General features: G+C 39.8%; 1 protein-coding gene and 1 non-coding gene across 10 annotated transcripts in view; both read left to right on the top strand.

Annotated features, from left to right (window-relative positions):
* HAUS6 (HAUS augmin like complex subunit 6) overlaps window positions 1-17,391 on the top strand; it is a 53,531-nt gene extending 36,140 nt beyond the window's left edge. For all 9 annotated transcript variants that reach the window (XM_002707973.6, XM_089317565.1, XM_089317591.1 and 6 more), the window contains 5 exons: window positions 7,191-7,260; window positions 7,573-7,755; window positions 11,172-11,307; window positions 13,949-14,998; window positions 16,526-17,391. In XM_002707973.6, the coding sequence (XP_002708019.3) occupies window positions 7,191-7,260; window positions 7,573-7,755; window positions 11,172-11,307; window positions 13,949-14,998; window positions 16,526-16,587 (1,501 nt within the window). In that variant the 3' untranslated portion in view covers window positions 16,588-17,391. The remainder of the gene's footprint in view (window positions 1-7,190; window positions 7,261-7,572; window positions 7,756-11,171; window positions 11,308-13,948; window positions 14,999-16,525) is intronic.
* Window positions 6,979-7,109, top strand: LOC127485162 (small Cajal body-specific RNA 8). Its single transcript, XR_007912331.3, has one exon.
* Window positions 17,392-18,169: the final 778 nt, after the last annotated feature.

Raw genomic sequence — 18,169 nt, 5'->3', positions numbered from 1 at the left:
GGGCCCAAGTCCTTGGGTTATCTTCTTCCCCTGCTTTCTCAGGTACGTTAGAAGGGAGCTGGATCAGAAGTAGAATAGCCTGAACTTGAACCAGCACTCATGTGGGATGATGGTGTTGTAGCCAACGGCATAACCAGCTGCATCACCACACCGACCTTTCATATTGAGTTTTTTATTCCTATATTAATTTTAGTCTCATCTTGAGACAATTTCCAAACTTTTTCAGTGTGAGATAGTGCATAATTTCTCCCTCTTAACCAGGAAGTACTTTTTTTTTTTACTGAAGACCCACTTTTCCACATTTATGATGCAATGACTTTTTTTAATTCTTAATGTAATTATTATGTTTCGTGGGGATTATCTGATTTTTGAAGAATAACTGTATGGGAACTATCTGATGGAAGTTTGGGGGTTTTTGCCTTTTTGTTACGATTCCTTTTCCTCCCTCCTTTTCTTTCCTTTCTCTTCCTTCTTTTCTCTCCCTTCCTCCCTTCTTTCTTCCTTTCCTCCATTCCTCCCATCCTTCTAGGCTTTATTTACTTTGTTTTAAAGGCAGAGAAAGAGAGAGAGAAACATCCTCTGTCTGCTGGTTCACTCTCCACATGGCCATCACACCTGGGAATAGGACACTGTGAAACTCAGAGTGAGGAACTTCATTTGAGTCTCCATGTCAGTGGAAGGAACTCAAGTACTTGAGTTATCATTTGCTGCTTCTCAGGCAAATTAGCAGGGAGCTGGATCAGAAGTGTAGGAAGCAGGATTTATAGTAGCACTCAGATGTGGGATGCAGGTGTCTCATGAGGCAGCTTAACCAGCTGCACCACAATGCCCGCCACCCCACGTGTGAATACGTTTGAAACTGCTCTCTGTCTATTGAGTGTTCCAAGAGTTTGGAGGCTTTTGAGATCATCTAGTCTGATAATTTTCAGACTATCTTCTATAGAACCCTTTGATTCTATGGACGAATCTGATTTAGCTGGTGGTCAGTCTAAACCCTTTCCCATTTCAGCCTAAGTAGCTTGCTCTTATATCTCTGTAATATATTAGGATATTTGATTACTCATTTGATAAATGCTTTAAGAAGAATTAGATGACTTCTGATGTAGTCTATCCCCAAAATTTAACCTACAGAAAACCCAGATCTAAATTTCTTCAGGAATATTCTCAATTTCTTTATTATCTGTTTTCTTTGTTTTTTCATCTTGGCTCTTAAAACTGATGATACATTATATAAGCAGAAAATCCATAGACTAAATGTCTACAATTTAATTGGGGAGTACTTTTGTTTGTTATTGAAATTAATTATTAATCAGTAACCAAACATATACATACTCAAAAGATACCTTTTTTATTTTGTTTTTCTTTGTTTGCCCTTCCATCTAAATAGGTATCTTTCTGTACATCTTCTAGATGAGAGACAGATATGAAAATAATACATAGGAAACTTATAAAAAATTCTAAATTTTATTTTTTAATTTAAAAAGGTTTATTTATTTGAAAGAGTGACAGACCTGGAGAGATAGAGTCAAGGAGAGATTATCCATGCACAGGTTACTATCCAAATGGCTACAACATCTGGGTTTGGGCCAGGCTGAAACCAGGGGTCTTAGAACTTCATCTTAGTCTCCCATGTGGGTGGTAGGGGCCCAAACACTTGGATTATCCTCCATTGGTTTTCCCCGGGCTCATTAGCAGGGAACTGGATTGGAAACATAGCAGCCAGGACTCGTACCCATGTTCTCAAATGGGATCTTGGAATCAAATACAACTACTTAACCTGCTGTACTACAATGCCAGCCTAATTCTAAATTTTAAGTAAAGCACTGTTAATGCTATATCCGCTTAATAATAAGATAATAAGTTGAAACAGTATAATCAGAATCAAAACTTTCATGTGAAATTGAGCTATGGACAGTTGCCTCTGCAGTAACTTTTCAGTTCACAGGAACGCAGGACTAGTTGCAGAATCATGTTTTTATTCTTAAAACTGGATTTGATGATGTTGATTTTCTGAGTACCTAAAAAAAAATAATGAAATCTGTGAAGACTTGATATTGAAGAGGTACTAAAGTTACTGCTTTGTTCTTCATTTACCCGTATGTAACACTTGTTTTTACTATGTGCTAGAGGGATATAGTTAGTGCTTACCAGTCTTGATTATGATTTTGATTTGTCTTAGCTTGATAGAGTAAATTAAAACTTTTGATTAAGGTCTTTTACTAGACTGATGATTAGTGGGAATACTAAATTAACATATAAAGCAGATTTTATTTACTTATGTAAGATTTATTTATTTTCTTTAAAGGCAGAGTTACTGAGAGGCAGAGAGAGGGAGGTCTTCCATCTATTGATTCACTCCTCAAATGGCCCAGTGGCCATAGCTGTGCCAGTCAGAAGCCAAGAGACAGGAGCTTCTTCTGGACCCTACGTGGATGCAGGGTCCCAAGCACTTTGGCCATCTTCCACTGCTTTCCCACGTGCTTTAGCAGGGAGCTAGATCAGAGTGTAGTAGCTGGGACTCAAACTGGCATCCATTTGGGATGCTGGTACTGCAGGTGGAGACTACCCACTGCATCAGAACACTGGCCCCACAGATTTTATTTATAATTCCATTGCACTTTAAGATTTTTTTTGGACAAATTTTATACAAAGTTATAATTTAAAATTCTGTAGGAACCAGATACTAAAAATTTTGAAACTTATCTTTTTTCTTTTTTTAAAGATTTTATTTATGTATTTGAGAGGTAGAGTTACAGAGAGAGAGAAAGGCCTTCTATCCTCTGTTGTTTCACTCCCCAAATGGCTGCATTGGCCGGAACTGGGCTGATCTGAAGCCAGGAGCCAGGAGCTTCTTCCTGGTCTCCTATGTGGGTGCAGGGGCCAAAGGACTTGGGCCATCCTTCACTGCTTTCCCAGGCCATCAGCAGAGAGATGGATTGGAAGAGGAACAGCCGGGATATGAATCAGCGCCTCTATGGGATGCTGGCGCCGCAGGCAGAAGCTTAGCCTATCACATTACAGTGCTGGCCCTGAAAATTCTTAGGTTTAATTAAAATTTTTTTTGATTACCAGTGGAATCTCTTAATACAGGAAAAAGTAGTCACATTAATATTCTTTGTTATCTGCACTTATCCTCTTTTGAGCTCCTGAGGGTTTTTTTTTTTTTTAAGATTTATTATTTAAAGATTTTTGTTTAAAGTTTTTTTTTAAAGATTTATTTTTTTGAAAGGGAGAGTTACAGAGAGGGAGAGGCAGAAAAGAGCTTCCACCTGCTGGTTCACTCCTCAAATGGCTACAACAGCTGGGATTGGGCCATGATGAAACCAGGAGCCAAGGGCTTCATCCAGGTCTCTCAAGCATTTGGAATGTCTGCTGTTTTCCTAGGTGCATTATCAAGGAGCTGGATCAGAAGTGGAGCAGTCAGGTTGCCAATAGGTGCCAATATGGGATGCCAGCATTGCAGGAGGCAGCTTAATCATCTGCACCACAACGCTGGCCTGCTCCTGAGTCTTTTAATTGTTCTCTGATGCTTTATTTTAATTATAAGTTTGGGAAATTGAAGGTATAAAACTTTGGGTGGCAAGAGATACACGATTGATGGTACATAAAAGATTTTTACTGCTAGAAGACATAAAGAATTGAGGTGATAGGATGTGGAAGTAATCTTATTGCTCAGAATTTTTCATTACTAAAGGTATTTGTAATTAAATGTTTCATCAGTGATCACATCTTATGGATAGACTATAGTTAGAGAGGGTACCAGTTTTTGTAGTTCAATTGTTTTTGTGTGTGTTGGCATCATCTTACATTGCAAATAGTGTAATTATTTGGGAAATTCAAATATGGATGTGGTCAGTGTAACTATTCAATTAAAAACCATGGAAAGTATGTAGTTTTTAGAGTGTGTTGCTTATTAGCTCATTGATTTGCTGTTGTTATTCATAGGCACCAAATAGGAGTCTTCTATAAATCTCATTGCTGGTTTTAATCAGAATGCACTGATGTAAGCTACACCATCCTTATAGCCAAAATCCAGTGATTGGTAATGCCTTTGCTGTGTGCATTGTGGGCACAATCTTTCTTTGCAATCATTTTTGAGAGGGTTCCATATTTCTAGTGCTGGTGATGCTGTTCACTGTCTTTAACCTCTACTTTTCTTCTTTATTGCATTTCAAAGATGGGGCAATATATTACATACATGCCAGCTGAACACCTTTGAGTTAGAAATGTATTTCCAGTCTCATCGCTTTATCTTTTTATAACTTTTATCTGTCCTTTCTTTGCTAATTGTATATTGTAACAATAGCAGCAAATAAAAATGAAAAATGATTGGCTAAAATTTCTAATAAATTACTAGTATTACTAGTAGGTGTTTTTTCTCAAGTTCTTTTCTAGGCTTTATATGCTAATCATGTAAATTTAGTTTTAACCAAAGTATAGATACAGTCATTCTAACATAAAAAGTTTTCTAAACATTAGCTTCGTATAAGCAGTTTTGTGTGTATGTATATGTTTAATCAACATGTTAAAACTTTTTTTTCTTTTTTTTTTTGGACAGGCAGAGTGGACAGTGAGAGAGAGACAGAGAGAAAGGTCTTCCTTTGCCATTGGTTCACCCTCCAATGGCCGCCATGGCCAGCGCGCTGTGGCCGTTGCACCGCGCTGATCCGATGGCAGGAGCCAGGTACTTATCCTGGTCTCCCATGGGGTGCAGGGCCCAAGTACTTGGGCCATCCTCCACTGCATTCCCTGGCCATAGCAGAGAGCTGGCCTGGAAGAGGGGCAACCGGGACAGAATCCGGCGCCCCGACCAGGACTAGAACCTAGTGTGCCTGCGCCGCAAGGCGGAGGATTAGCCTAGAGAGCCCTGGCACCGGCCTAACATGTTAAAACTTTTCACTTGCAGTGTCTTTGCAAAATTGCATTTATTTTTATAGATTTTATTTTTGTGTTTAGGTTTTACGTAATTTTTTTACTACTATGAAAAGTATGTCACTTGTTTCTTTTGGAAGTACCCTCACCTTAGGGTAACTTCCTACAAAAGGATCAATACCTTTTATTTTATTTTTATTTATTTATTTTTTAAGATTTATTTATTTGAAAGGGAGAGTTACAGAGAGGCAAAGAGAGAGAGGGGTCTTCCATTGTTGTTTCACTCTTCAAATGGCTGTAATGGCTGGAGCTGGGCCAATCTGAAGCCAGGAGCCTAGAGCTTCTTCTGGGTGTCTCATGTCGGTGCAGGAGTCCAAGCACTTGGGACAGCTTCTACTGCTTTCCCAGGCCATAGTAGAGAACTGGATCGGAAGTGGAGTAGCTGGGACTTGAACTGGTGCTCATAAGGGATGCTGGCACTGCAGGTGGCAGCATTACCTGCTACGCCAAAGTGCCAGCCCCAACCTTTATGTTTCAGGTTAGGATTTCATGGGCTTCAGTGTTGGCATGGCAATTGGATATAGAGTTAAGACAGCCAGGGCTGCTTTAAAATTGTCTTGTGTTGTTATGTTAGTAGGGTTTAATGGCATATTGCCCATTCAGAATTGGGGGGTGGGGAGGGTATAAAATATACTTCCATTATTGTCTATTACAAAGTTTCACAAGAATTATTTAAATAGACACATTTGTTGTCACCTGTGGAAGCTTATCTTCAAGGGATGTTTACTCATTGATTTGGTCAGTCTTTCAAATACTTAATACATGCATTGTTCTCTCAAGCATTACATTAGCTCCTGGCAATAAGCTTTGTCCTCACCATCTAGTGGTAGTACCTTAGTACATTAATTCAGAGAACGCTGGCTGTGTTTTGAAGGGCTTTGTGGTAATTTCAATGTAAAATTTTTGCTAAAATTAAGATAAAATATCTCTAAATGAGTGATCCTTTGCTTTTGATATCTGGGTTATCTCCTGTTAATGCTGAATTAAAGTGTCAGTGATTGCAATGATTTTGAATTATGTTTGGCATATAGATAAGGATTCCAAGAGTATGTGGTTTTTAAAAGTTTTAAAAATTATATTTGCTATTATGTAAAATATTTGCACAGCTGTTAATTTTGTTCCTGTGGCTATGCAAAGAAAGCAAAGCACCAAGATACTTGCTGTTGAAGGTGGACTCGGCACACCGGGTTCTAGTCCCGGTTGGGGCGCCGGATTCTGTCCCGGTTGCCCCTCTTCCAGGCCAGCTCTCTGCTATGGCCCGGGAGTGCAGGGGAGGATGGCCCAAATGCTTGGGCCCTGCACCCCATGGGAGACCAGGAGAAGCACCTGGCTCCTGCCTTCAGATCAGCACGGTGCACCGGCTGCAGTGCGCCGGCCGCAGCGGCCATTGGAGGGTGAACCAACGGCAAAGGAAGACCTTTCTCTCTGTATCTCTCTCTCACTGTCCACTCTGCCTGTCAAAAAAAAAAAAAAAAAAGAAAAAGAAAAAGAAAAAGAAAGCAAAGCACCAAGATACTTGCTATTGAAAGTGGACTCTTCATAATCCTGTCATTCATATTGCTAGAGTAGAAAAGATTTTGGCCTTTGAGTTTCATAGATCTTTCAAGATCTAAGAAGTTGCTTTCAGCTTATTCTTTTAAGGTTTTTAAAATTAATAACATAATTAGTGTGAAAAGATGGATGAGGTTTTAATGTTTATCCAAAGGGGCAGGGAATTTTAAAATATTAAGGAATATGATATACAGAATGCAGTAAACTAAAATTCTGAAGAACTGTATGATTTTATTGTGTATGTAATATACTTACTTTAGAGAAAAATTTAGCATAGAATAAACTGATGTTGGACATGAAATATCAAAAGAATCTTAAAGGCTTTGCTACAGTGAAATTGTATGGACTATGAAGACATTATAATAATGTGAATCTAGTTAATTCAATTTGTTTTTAACATGTACTCAAGTTTTTGAGTGTACACCAAGCTATTTAACCCTTTTAAAAAATACTATAGAGTTAAAAAATATAGCAGGTAAGTAAAACATTCATAATTGGGAGGCTGATACACAAATTGAGCTGAGGTGCTGCTCTGATTGTCACGATGCCTCCCTAGAATAAACTGCCTTTTGATGACCGGAACGAATTGAGAGAAATCGTAACGGACAGATACGGGGCAGACAGTTTGTTTAGAATATTTAGGTGCATTAGGTGAATGGAGTTCTTTCTTGTTTACAACTTGGATTTGTCTTCTATTTTCCTTTTAGCCCTGCCTCTTCTTTTCTGTTGCAGCCAGCTTCATCATTAGACAAAAACAATGTTTCTCTACTTGAAAAGGTACATTTCAATATATTTTTCAATTAATGCTGACTGTACCAAATTATGATAAAGTATTTTAATTGCTTTTACAGATTAATTACATATAATTCTGTTTTAACATTTCCTAGTATTTGCATGTTATCATTTCTATTTACACTGTTGCTAAGTGGGAATAGCAGGTTTGTTTAATTTTGTCAATGAAGATGTAATTTCACGATAATATTAACAGCCTTTTATAGATTCATGATAACTCAGCAGATTCTAATGAAGAAAGCCTCTAGATGAGGCTTGATTAGTAAGGTTTTAACATTACATGTCTGTCTTCTTTAGGACACAAAGATGAGAACTCCCAAAGAGAAAAATGAAATAATTTCTAAGAAAACATCAGAGTTCGAAGTGGAAGATTCTCTGTTACCAAATATTGCAAAAGATACAGAGAGTAGTGCATTTGGAGTGTCTGTGCCTGCCAACAGTGATCCATTCCAAAAAGAGCAAGATCATCTGGTAGAAGAGGTTAGAGAATGTCTTTAATATGTATACTTAAATATTTAATTTTCTGATACTGTGATCAGAAATAAAATAGAATTACTTGTTGATTAACTTGGGTAATTTGAGGGAAAGAAGTTTACAGATATTAAAAATCTGGATTAAAGCAAAATTGGTCCTCCTGAAAAGTAGAAATTAAGTTTATATAAATGGCCAGTGCTGTGGCTCAATAGGCTAATCCTCCGCCTGCAGCGCCGACACCCTGGGTTCTAGTCCTGGTCAGGGTGCTGGATTCTGTCCCGGTCGCTCCTCTTGCTGTCCAGCTCTCAGCTATGGCCCGGGAGTGCAGTGGAGGATGGCCCAAGTCCTTGGGCCCTGCACCTGCATGGGAGACCAGGAGAAGCACCTGGCTCCTGGCTTCGGATCAGTGCAGTGTGCTGGCCGCAGAGGCCATTGGAGGGTGAACCAACGGAAAAGGAAGACCTTTCTCTCTGTCTCTCTCTCACTGTCCACTCTGCCTGTCAAAAAAAAAAAAGTTTATATAAACTTCTTTAGTTAAGATCACATCCATGGTTTAGAACCCACTGACCTTTCTACTATAAATTCACCAAAAGCTGTATATTCTACACGTATAATACATGAATAATACTTTGGGGATTAACAATTACATAAATTACTTGAAAAATGCAACCAATATACTTTGTTAATATTATCTGTTGCTTAGCTGAGCTTCCTTTTTTGAATATTTGAATAAAAATATGCGATATATTATCACTGAATGAAGGTTTTGTTGCTTTTGCTTCCTAAATATTTCAAATATGGCTGAATGCATTGTTGTTTATGAACTTGATTTTCCTAATCAATCTTGTCATTTCACACTATTCTGCTTTTCACTAGTGACTACATAATACTATATAGCTCAGTACTTAACAGACTCAGTTTATGAAATTAAATATACCATTCATTGTTATTTTTATAGTGTTTTGCATAACATCCCTTATCGTTGTTTGAATTTGATTAAGCAGCCAGAAAATAAGTCAGTTACTCTTTATTTTTGAAAGACTGAAAGAAACATTTGGTTTCATATGTATTGGTGTTGGAGTTCTCTCCTTTGTCCCAGACCTGGTTCAAGTAAAGGAACATTGTCCGTATAAGAGAACTGGATGTCAGTGATTTTCCTTGATTGTCACGAGAAGACTTGTTTCATAGCCCCTAAATACTTTTAAATCTTTAAAGTTCTGTTGATTCTCCTTATTGATTCTACATTGAAGAAAAGATGGATAGCCTTTTTTGTTTGATAATTATGGAAGAAAAGGTGCCTTTTCTGGTTGAAAAGATTTAGATTAGCAGTAGGATAGGATGAAATAGGAGAGTCCTACAGTCCCATAAAGCTCTGAAAGTAAAGTAAAATTAATGTTCTTTGATAGTATTTATAGCAAGAGATATTATTTGAATTCCACGCAGTTATGTTTTTTGTTGGTAGAGAAGCCTTCTCTGTTCTTGGGCTAGTTTGATTATAGTCTCAAGAAAGGGCTATTTTCATATTTTATACATTTTTAAGGTTTATTTATTTATTTGAAAGACAGAGTTACAGAGGCAGAGGCAGAGAAAGAGAGGTCTTCCATCTGTTGTTTTACTCCCCAAGTGGCCCCAATGACCGGAGCCAGTCTGAAGCCAGGAGCCAGGAGCTTCTTCTGGATCTCCCATGCGGTTGCAGCGGCCCAAGGACTCGGACCATCTTCCACTGCTTTCCCAGGACATAACAGAGAGCTGGCTGGAAAGTGGAGCAGCTGGGATTCAAACCAGCGCCCATATGGGATGCTGGCACTGCAGGCAATGGCTTTTACCTGCTAACACCACAGCGCCAACCCCCAGACAGCAGCTTTACCTGCTACACCACAATACTGGCCCCTACACTTTCTTTTCTGTATTTTAGTATGTATCCTTATGCCTTGTACAGTAATTTAGATCTGATAATGAAGTTTCTTACAAAGAAACAAGTTGTCAGTGTATTCTGTTTGTTAATAGAGGTATTATTGTGAAAGTAGGAGAAAAGTATGTATGCTTTAAAAGTAGTCATTTTAGTATATACAGAGTTGTCAAGCTCAAAGATGTGACAGAGGGTCCAGCATTGTAGTGTAGTGGGTTAAGCCACCACCTGCAACACTGGCATCCTATGTGGGTGCCACTTTTGAGTCCCGGCTGCTCTACTTCCAATCCAGCTCCCTGCTAATGTGCTTGGGAAGGCAGCAGAGGATGCCCCAAGTGCTTGGACCCCTGATCCCACATGTGAGATCTGGATGGAGCTTCCGCCTCTTAACTTTGGCCTTGTTCAGCTCCAGCCATTGTGGCCATTTGGGGAGTGAACTAGCAGGTGGAAAATTCTCTCTCTTTGTCTCTCCCTCTCTTTCTGTAACTCTGTCTTTCAAATAAATAAACTAAAAGTTAAAAAAAAAAAAAGATGTGTTAGGTAACAGCTTAGGACATTATGCAGTCAAAACTGCTCCTAAATCTTTCCTTGTATAAAAATTCTTATCTAAGGGCTGGTGTTATTGTACAGTGGGTTAAGCCACTACCTACGACACTGTCATCTCATATAGGAGCGCTGGTTCAAGTCCTGGCTGTTCCACTTCTGATCCACCTCCTTGCTATTGTGCTTTGGAGAAGAGCAGGTGGTGGCAAGTACCTTGACTCACTCCACACATGTGGGAGACCGAAATGTCATTCCAGGCTCTTAGCTTCAGCCTGGTCCATCCCTGTTTGTTGCTGCCATTTGGGGAGTGAACCAGCACATGGAAGATTGATCTCTTTCTCTCCCTCCCTACTTTCCTCCCTCTCTTCTCTCTGTCACTCTGCCTTTCAAATAAATAAATTTTTTTGTAAGATTTATTTATTTATTTGAAAGAGAGTTACACTGAGAGAGGAGAGGCAGAGAGAGAGAGAGAGAGAGAGACGTCTTCCATCCGATGGTTCACTCCTCAAATAGCCGCAACAGCCGGAGCTGCACCGATCGGAAGCCAGGAGCCAGGTCTCCCACGTGAGTGCAGGGGCCCAAGGACTTGGGCCATCTTCTACTGCTTTCCCAAGCCATAGCAGGGAGCTGGACAGGAAGTAGAGCAGCCGGGTCTTGAACCAGCAACCATATGGGATGCCAGTGCTTCAGGCCAGGGCATTAACCCACTGCGCCACAGCGCCAGCCCCAATAAATAAATCTTAAAAAAAAAATCTTACCTGTTTTCTTCTTTATAATGGGCTATCTACTTTAGATAAGAAAAAATCACTTTACAGGATTGTACCTACATTATCTGTATCTGGGAACTTCATTGTTGCTCTTTTTTTGTGCCATATGTTAAAAGTTGCTGACTGTGAAGTGTTCACTCTTAAGGTTTTTGCTGCATTCTACCAATGGGCGTGGTCATTTTTGTTTTTCCTTTCTGTTTTAGGTTGCAAAAGCAGTTTTATCTGATTCACCACAGCTCTCTGAAGGAAAAGAAGTAAAATTAGAGGAACTGATTGACTCTCTAGTTTCTAACCCCTTCTTAACAAGGAACCAAATTCCCCGAACTCCAGAAAACTTAAGTAAGTTAGTGATGCTTTTTTTTTTCTTTCTTTCTTAGACATGAACACTGTTAGAATCATGGCCTGATAGATTTATCGGGACATTGAAAGCTCTTTTCTGTATCTTGGCTCTTTATTTGTTCTGTGGTAAGGAACTTTTACTGAATTATTAAGTGTGTGCACTCTCGTTTACACAGCAGTCTTTCAGCAGTATTATTTTGTGGCTTTAGTAGACTTAGTATACAGAGGTAAAATTAGCCCTGATAATAAACATTCTTAAAATTTTAGCAGGAGAGAGAAAGAAAGGGAAAGAGAGAGAGTTAAATAGAGAGCTTCCATTTGCTGGTTCACTTCTCATATCTACAACAGCTGGGGCTGAAGCTGGAATGTGAGAACCCTATTACTTGAGCTATCACGCCTGCCTTCCAGGATGTGCATTGGTGGAAAATTGGAGTCAGGAGTTCGAGTCAGGAATTGAACCTAGGAATTCCCATATGGGATGCAACTGTCTTAATGACTAGGCTAAATACTAACTCTGATAGTACACAATTTTGTTGTTTTTTTTCTGGAAAGTATTTTATTTGACTATTTAAAAAAAAATCTGGCCTCTAGAACTGTCCTGTGATCTACATTTAGACCCTTAAAGGCTGTGTTTTCCCAATCAGTAACCAGAAGCATCAACCAAAGACTAGTGTGCATAGATCTTTACCCCTGGAAAACTAGTGAGACTGCTGAACACTTTTTTTCCTGTTAATTAAAATTTGTATAGTCAGAGTTCTAATATTAGTGTCCCTATGTAGGCAGATCATCTTGATCAAATGATTAAATATATTTTTATTTTATTTTATTTTTTTAAAAGATTTATTTATTTATTTGAAAGTCAGAATTACACGGAGAGAGGAGAGGCAGAGAGAGAGAGCGGTCTTCCATCCGATGGTTCACTCCCTAGATGGCCACAACAGCTACAGCTGCGCCGATCCGAAGCCAGGAGCCAGGAGCTTCTTCTTGGTCTCCCACGTGGGTGCAGGGGCCCAAGGACTTGGGCCATCCTTTACTGCTCTCCCAGGCCATAGCAGAGAGCTGGATCGGAAGAGGAGCAGCTGGGACTAGAACTGGCACCCATATGGGATGCCAGCGCTTCAGGCCAGGGCGTTAACCCACTGCGTCACAGCACCGGCCCCAGGGTTCTTTGCTTTTAAAAGTGTTTTGAACTTTATGGCACTTAAGTTGAGATATAAAGTGTATATTTAAAATTTTTATCTTCATTTTATTTTCGATGACCTTTTAAAAATTATTTATTCATATATATTTGAAAGGCAGAGAGAGGGGCCGGTGCCACGGCTCAATAGGCTAATCCTCCACCTGTGGCGCCGGCACTCCGGGTTCTAGTCCCGGTTGGGGCACCGGATTCTGTCCCGGTTGCCCCTCTTCCAGGCCAGCTCTCTGCTGTGGCCAGGGAGTGCAGTGGAGGATGGCCCAAGTGCTTGGGCCCTGCACCCCATGGGAGACCAGGATAAGTACCTGGCTCCTGCCATAGGATCAGCGCGGTGCGCGGGCCGCAGCGCGCCGGCCGCAGCGGCCATTGGAGGGTGAACCAACGGCAAAAAGGAAGACTTTTCTCTCTCTGTCTCTCTCTCTCACTGTCCACTCTGCCTGTCAAAAAAAAAAAAAAAAAAAAAAAAAAAAAAAAAAGAGAGAGAGAGAGAAAGAGCTCTTCCACCCACTGGTTCACTCCCCAAATGCCTGAAACAGTAATGGTTGAAGTAAGGAGCCCAAAATCAGTCTGGGACCCAAATACTTGAGCTATCATCTGCTGCCTTTCAGATGCACATTAGCAGGAAGCTGGCTCAGCAGCAGAGGTAGAACTTGAGCCTAGGCACTCCTATGTGGGATGTGGGTGCTCCAAGTGGAGACTTAAATGCTGTGCCAAATGCTCACCCTCCATGAACTTTTTTTTTCCTTGATAGGCAGAGTTAGACAGTGAGAGAGACAGAGAGAAAGGTCTTCCTTCTGTTGGTTCACCCCCTAAATGGCCACTATGGCCGGCGTGCTGCGCCGATCCGAAGCCAGGAGCCAGGTGCTTCCTCCTGGTTTCCTATGCGGGTGCAGGGCCCAAGCACTTGGGCCATCCTCCACTGCCTTCCCAGGCCACAGCAGAGAGCTGGCCTGGAAGGGGAGCAACCAGGACAGAATCCGGCGCCCCAACCGGGACTAGAACCCAGAGTGCCGGCGCCGTAGGTGGAGGATTAGCCTAGTGCACCGCAAGCGCCGGCACTCCATGAGCTTTTTCAAGTACCCTCATTCCTCTGATTACTATCTGGTCCATTATGTTAAAAGGTTGCCAAGTCCTGGCCTAGATCAACAACAAAATGAATTATATGTGGAACTCAGGTGTGCTATGTAAAAGTCTGTGTGTATTTTAGGAACACTTTTGTTATATGTGTTTGCCTGTGTATGTTCATTTGGAGATAGTTTTTTGATATTGTTGAGGTTTGTTGTTTAGTGGAGGCTTGTCAAAACCACTGTATTTTTTGAAACACAAACTAAGTCAATAGCGTTACCTTCAGTACTAGAAATGTTTTAATTGCACGCTGTATGTTTGAGATTAGTAAATTTTGTTTTTATTTTAAGTAAATTTTCTTTTTTCTCCTCCTTCAATTAGTAACTGAAATTAAGACCTCATGGAGAAAAGCTATTGAAGTGGAAGATAACGGAAATGTAGAACCAATTCTAATGGATACTGAACATAAAGAAGTATTGTCAGAATCTTCACCTGTGTTACATGATCAAAGAGAATTTAGCATGGCCTGTTTCCTCTCACCAACCACTGTGTCAGATTTTGGTCCATCTCATTTGTCAGGAGAGAAAGTTGTTTCAGATTGCCTTAGTGGTACACCCCAGAAGCATCTGGAGACCCATCCCATAGGTGAATCACCAGCACAAAATCAGTCAGATTTGTTAAATAGGAAAATAACTTGCAAACAAGAAGTGGGATGTGTAGCTTTACCCACCAAACTTTCAGAAAGTAGCCAAATAGAGACATTTTCCCCTGCTGTAGGTGGTAGGACAGATGTGATGGGTAGCAGGGGAGAAGACTATGTTAAAATATTGGACCACTCACAAACTTCTTATGATGAACCTTCCATGCATAAAACCATGTTATGGAACTCTTTTCAAATATCAAGTGGTATTAGTTCCAAGAGTTTAAAGGATATGGATTTTGGGATATTACATGAAACTCTTCCTGAAGAAGTTGGTCACTTAAGTCTTAATAGTTCCTGTAGTTCAGAGACTAGTTTTAAAGTGGAACCTCAGAGTCCTGCACACAGTGGCATTTTTCCAGCAGATACTCTGGGAGAAAGACGGACTACTCCAGAATCAGACTTCAGTTTACAGGCTATTTGCAGTAGTTTTGAGGCTCGGAAGAAATCTCTTTCCAAGAAAAGAGAAGAATTGTACCTCTCTACTCCTGAAATACTTGAAAGACACAAACCAGAATTGAGCCCTACTCAGCAAAACATGCAAGCAGATGATTTGCTTAGCTTTCTGGGCACTCATGATTTGCACAGTGACTATTCAAAACCATCTTTACGTGTGTCCCTTGGTGAAAGAAAACGGTCTCTTTCACCACTAATTAAGTTTTCTCCAGTGCAGCAAAGATTGAAGAGCACAATACCATGTGGTCTTGGAGAATTTCTGCCAAATTTAAAAGGTAAGATTTTGCTAGATCTGTGCCTATGCACTTGTGGGAAGTTTTCCTTGGCATACAAATTATATGTAATGAATGTTGCATGACAAAATGCGCTTCTGATTCTTTCACCTTCTAGGATGAAAAGAGTGAATTCTCATCTTATGCATATATTTGGGAACTCTGTTGATACATTAATTTACAATTGACTTTGGGCCATGGGTGGGAAAAATCCCCCAAAACCTGAATCTTACTGCTTAAAGTATATCAGAAATCTTCTAGTAGGGTGGAAGATGGTTTTCAAAATGTTTAGAAATACTGTTTTACTGTTGTAATGGTATAATACCTGTGATTTGCTTTGAAGGAAATTTGGTAGTGGGCAGATGAGAACAAAACAAAACGAGATTGGTCTGTGTATGAATTTCCGAGGGTTTCTGTAACAAAGTACCACAAACTGAATGGCTTAACAGCAATTTATTGTCTCTGGAGACATTAAATTATAGAGGCTGAGTCTCAAATCAGGGTCTTGGCAAGGCCATGTTCCTTCTGAAACTGCCAGCACACGCTTCTTTTGTTGCCTCTTCCAACCTTTGGTAGCCTCAGGCTTTCCTTCACTTGTGACAGTGTAGCTCTTATCTCTGCCTCCATCATCAAATGGTGTTCTTCCCTTGTGTCTCTTAAAAGGAATTAGCCGGCCGGCGCCGCAGCTCACTAGGCTAATCCTCTGCCTAGCGGCGCCGGCACACCGGGTTCTAGTCCCGGTCGGGGCGCCGGATTCTGTCCCTGTTGCACCTCTTCCAGGCCAGCCCTCTGCTGTGGCCAGGGAGTGCAGTGGAGGATGGCCCAAGTGCTTGGGCCCTGCACCCCATGGGAGACCAGGAAAAGCACCTGGCTCCTGGCTCCTGCCATCGGATCAGCATGGTGCGCCGGCCGCAGCGCTCCGGCCGCGGCGGCCATTGGAGGGTGAACCAACGGCAAAGGAAGACCTTTCTCTCTGTCTCTCTCTCTCACTGTCTACTCTGCCTGTCAAAAAAAAAAAAAAAAAAAAAAAAAAAAGGAATTAGCCATATTAGTGTTGTATCTGAAATGACTCTCTTTCCAAATAAATTTACACTCTGGGATTAGTATTTCAATATACCTTACTGGGGGACACAATTCAACCAATAACAGTTAGTGTTAATAAATGAAGCAAGGTGGTAGTTACCTTAGAGTAATCATAATTCTTTTGACTTAGTATGCTTGATAATTTCTATCATAGATAGTTAAAAACTAGCTCTTAACAGTATGTTAGGACAGATATGGGTCTGATAATACAGGTTCATTATATATCTATGATTTGCCCATGATAATTAAAAAACTGGTATGTTGAAAAGTTTTCTAGGAACAATGTACTGATCTCTAAAGAAAAGATACTTCAGTGAGAATTCTAGTAACTTTGTAGTTGAGAATGAATATTTTACTAGATTGAAATTTGCTACTACTTGGAATCTGTCCTACTTATTTTTCTTTATAATGTTTTCTTATCCCTTTTTTAAAAAATCACTTTTGCAGAAGAAGAGATCTTGGGAAAGAGCCTTGATGCAGAAGAACCTCCATCTGACTTGACAACTTGAAGCAGTTCCCAATTAATATAACATGATGCACTTAAAGGGAAACTTTGTTATGGAACAGAAACTGATTTATAACTTAAATACACATTGGAAGTGTAACAGTCTTTTTCAAGATCTAGAAATTGTAAATGCTTTTTAGCCGTCTGTAATGTTTTTAGGGAAAGAAAGTGTATTTGGATTTTGTCTTTGTAGGGAGATGGGGTTGAGATGTGAAACAGAAGGAAAGCAAATGTCAAAGTTGTGGGAAACCATTTTGACTTGAATAATCTTGAAAGTATTAAGTAAGTGACAAAAGTAGTAGTTTAAATTATGGAATTATAGTTTCAGTTAATTGAAATAAGGATGACTAGTTTTGGTATACTTTATTAAGTGGTTAATATAATAGCCATTGAATATACTGATCTTTCATTTTTAGAGAAACCACTTTTATTAGATCTTTATGAAACATTCTTGTCCTAACCCAAAAAAAGTGAGAAAAGTGGTATCTTGGGATATGTTGGCAAGATGACAGATTTTAAAATTGGGAAAGCTCTAAACAGGATTAATGATTATTCAAGTAGATTGATCCTGAGAAATGGTGTTTGATGGAATAAAGTGCACGTGAAGATAAATGAAGATGGGGGCAGGATGAATTTGTAAAAAAGGTGGAAGCAGGTGACTAGACACCTAAGGAACGTTATCAACTTATAAATCCATTCAGTGGGTTGTCCATTAGATTTGTATTTAGTCTAATTTAGACATTGAGAGTTTAATTTAATCCTAGTTTTATATTTTAACAAAAATATAAATTAAAAATTAATGAGCCTGTTTTGTTGTTGTTGTTATTCTTTTGCAAGGTGGGGATGCTGTTTTCAGGAACTTAGCTAGTTTCTATTGTTTACTGCTCAAAGCCATTAACATTTTCTGCTACCTGTGCAGGGTTGGGGAATGTCTGGCCTGCAGGCCATAGAGGGCTTGCAAAATAATTTGGTCTAGTCCTGCCAAGGCAACTGCAGGCAAGACTTGAAGTTAACTAAATTTATAGCAGGCTAATTTTTAAGTTGATAATGGCCCCTGGCAGAGAAAAAGTTCCCCACCTCTGCCTTATAGAATAGCCCCCGAATAACTTGAGAGAACTGAATGTGGGGTAAAATAACTTGTAATGCATGTATAGTCCGGCCTAACTGCATGATGCCCTGTAGCCCAGAAGTCTTGTCTGTATCTAAGTGGACACATGCCATTGCCTTCTGTAAACCAAGTGGAATGAAATAGGCACTGCCAGGGTGATGGCACATATAGTACCTTCTGTAGAGCCCTAGATCGTAAACATGAAATAAAACTAGTAATGAGAGAATAGCTGGGAGTTCCAGAAGGAGACTGGCCTAATAGTTCATCTCTCTTCACTTATCTCAGATTGACTTTCTTTAAGTTGTTTGTTGTGTTCCAGTTTGAAGACCAGTCTTAATGTAAGAAGAGAGAGAAGAAAGCACTTCAACTATCCTTTTCGCTATGGAGAAGAAAGAGGAAGAGAAAATCTGAAGTGTTACATTCCTTTATTAATATAACAAATTAGAGACTCTGCCACTTTACCAAGAAACCATTCTCT

The sequence above is a fragment of the Oryctolagus cuniculus genome, chromosome 1 (genome assembly GCF_051225735.1).
Source record: "Oryctolagus cuniculus isolate XC-2025 breed Fujian yellow rabbit chromosome 1, ASM5122573v1, whole genome shotgun sequence".
NCBI lineage: Eukaryota > Metazoa > Chordata > Mammalia > Lagomorpha > Leporidae > Oryctolagus > Oryctolagus cuniculus.
The sequence above is the reverse complement of the archived record's forward strand: the minus strand, read 5'-3'. Positions and strand labels throughout refer to the sequence as shown.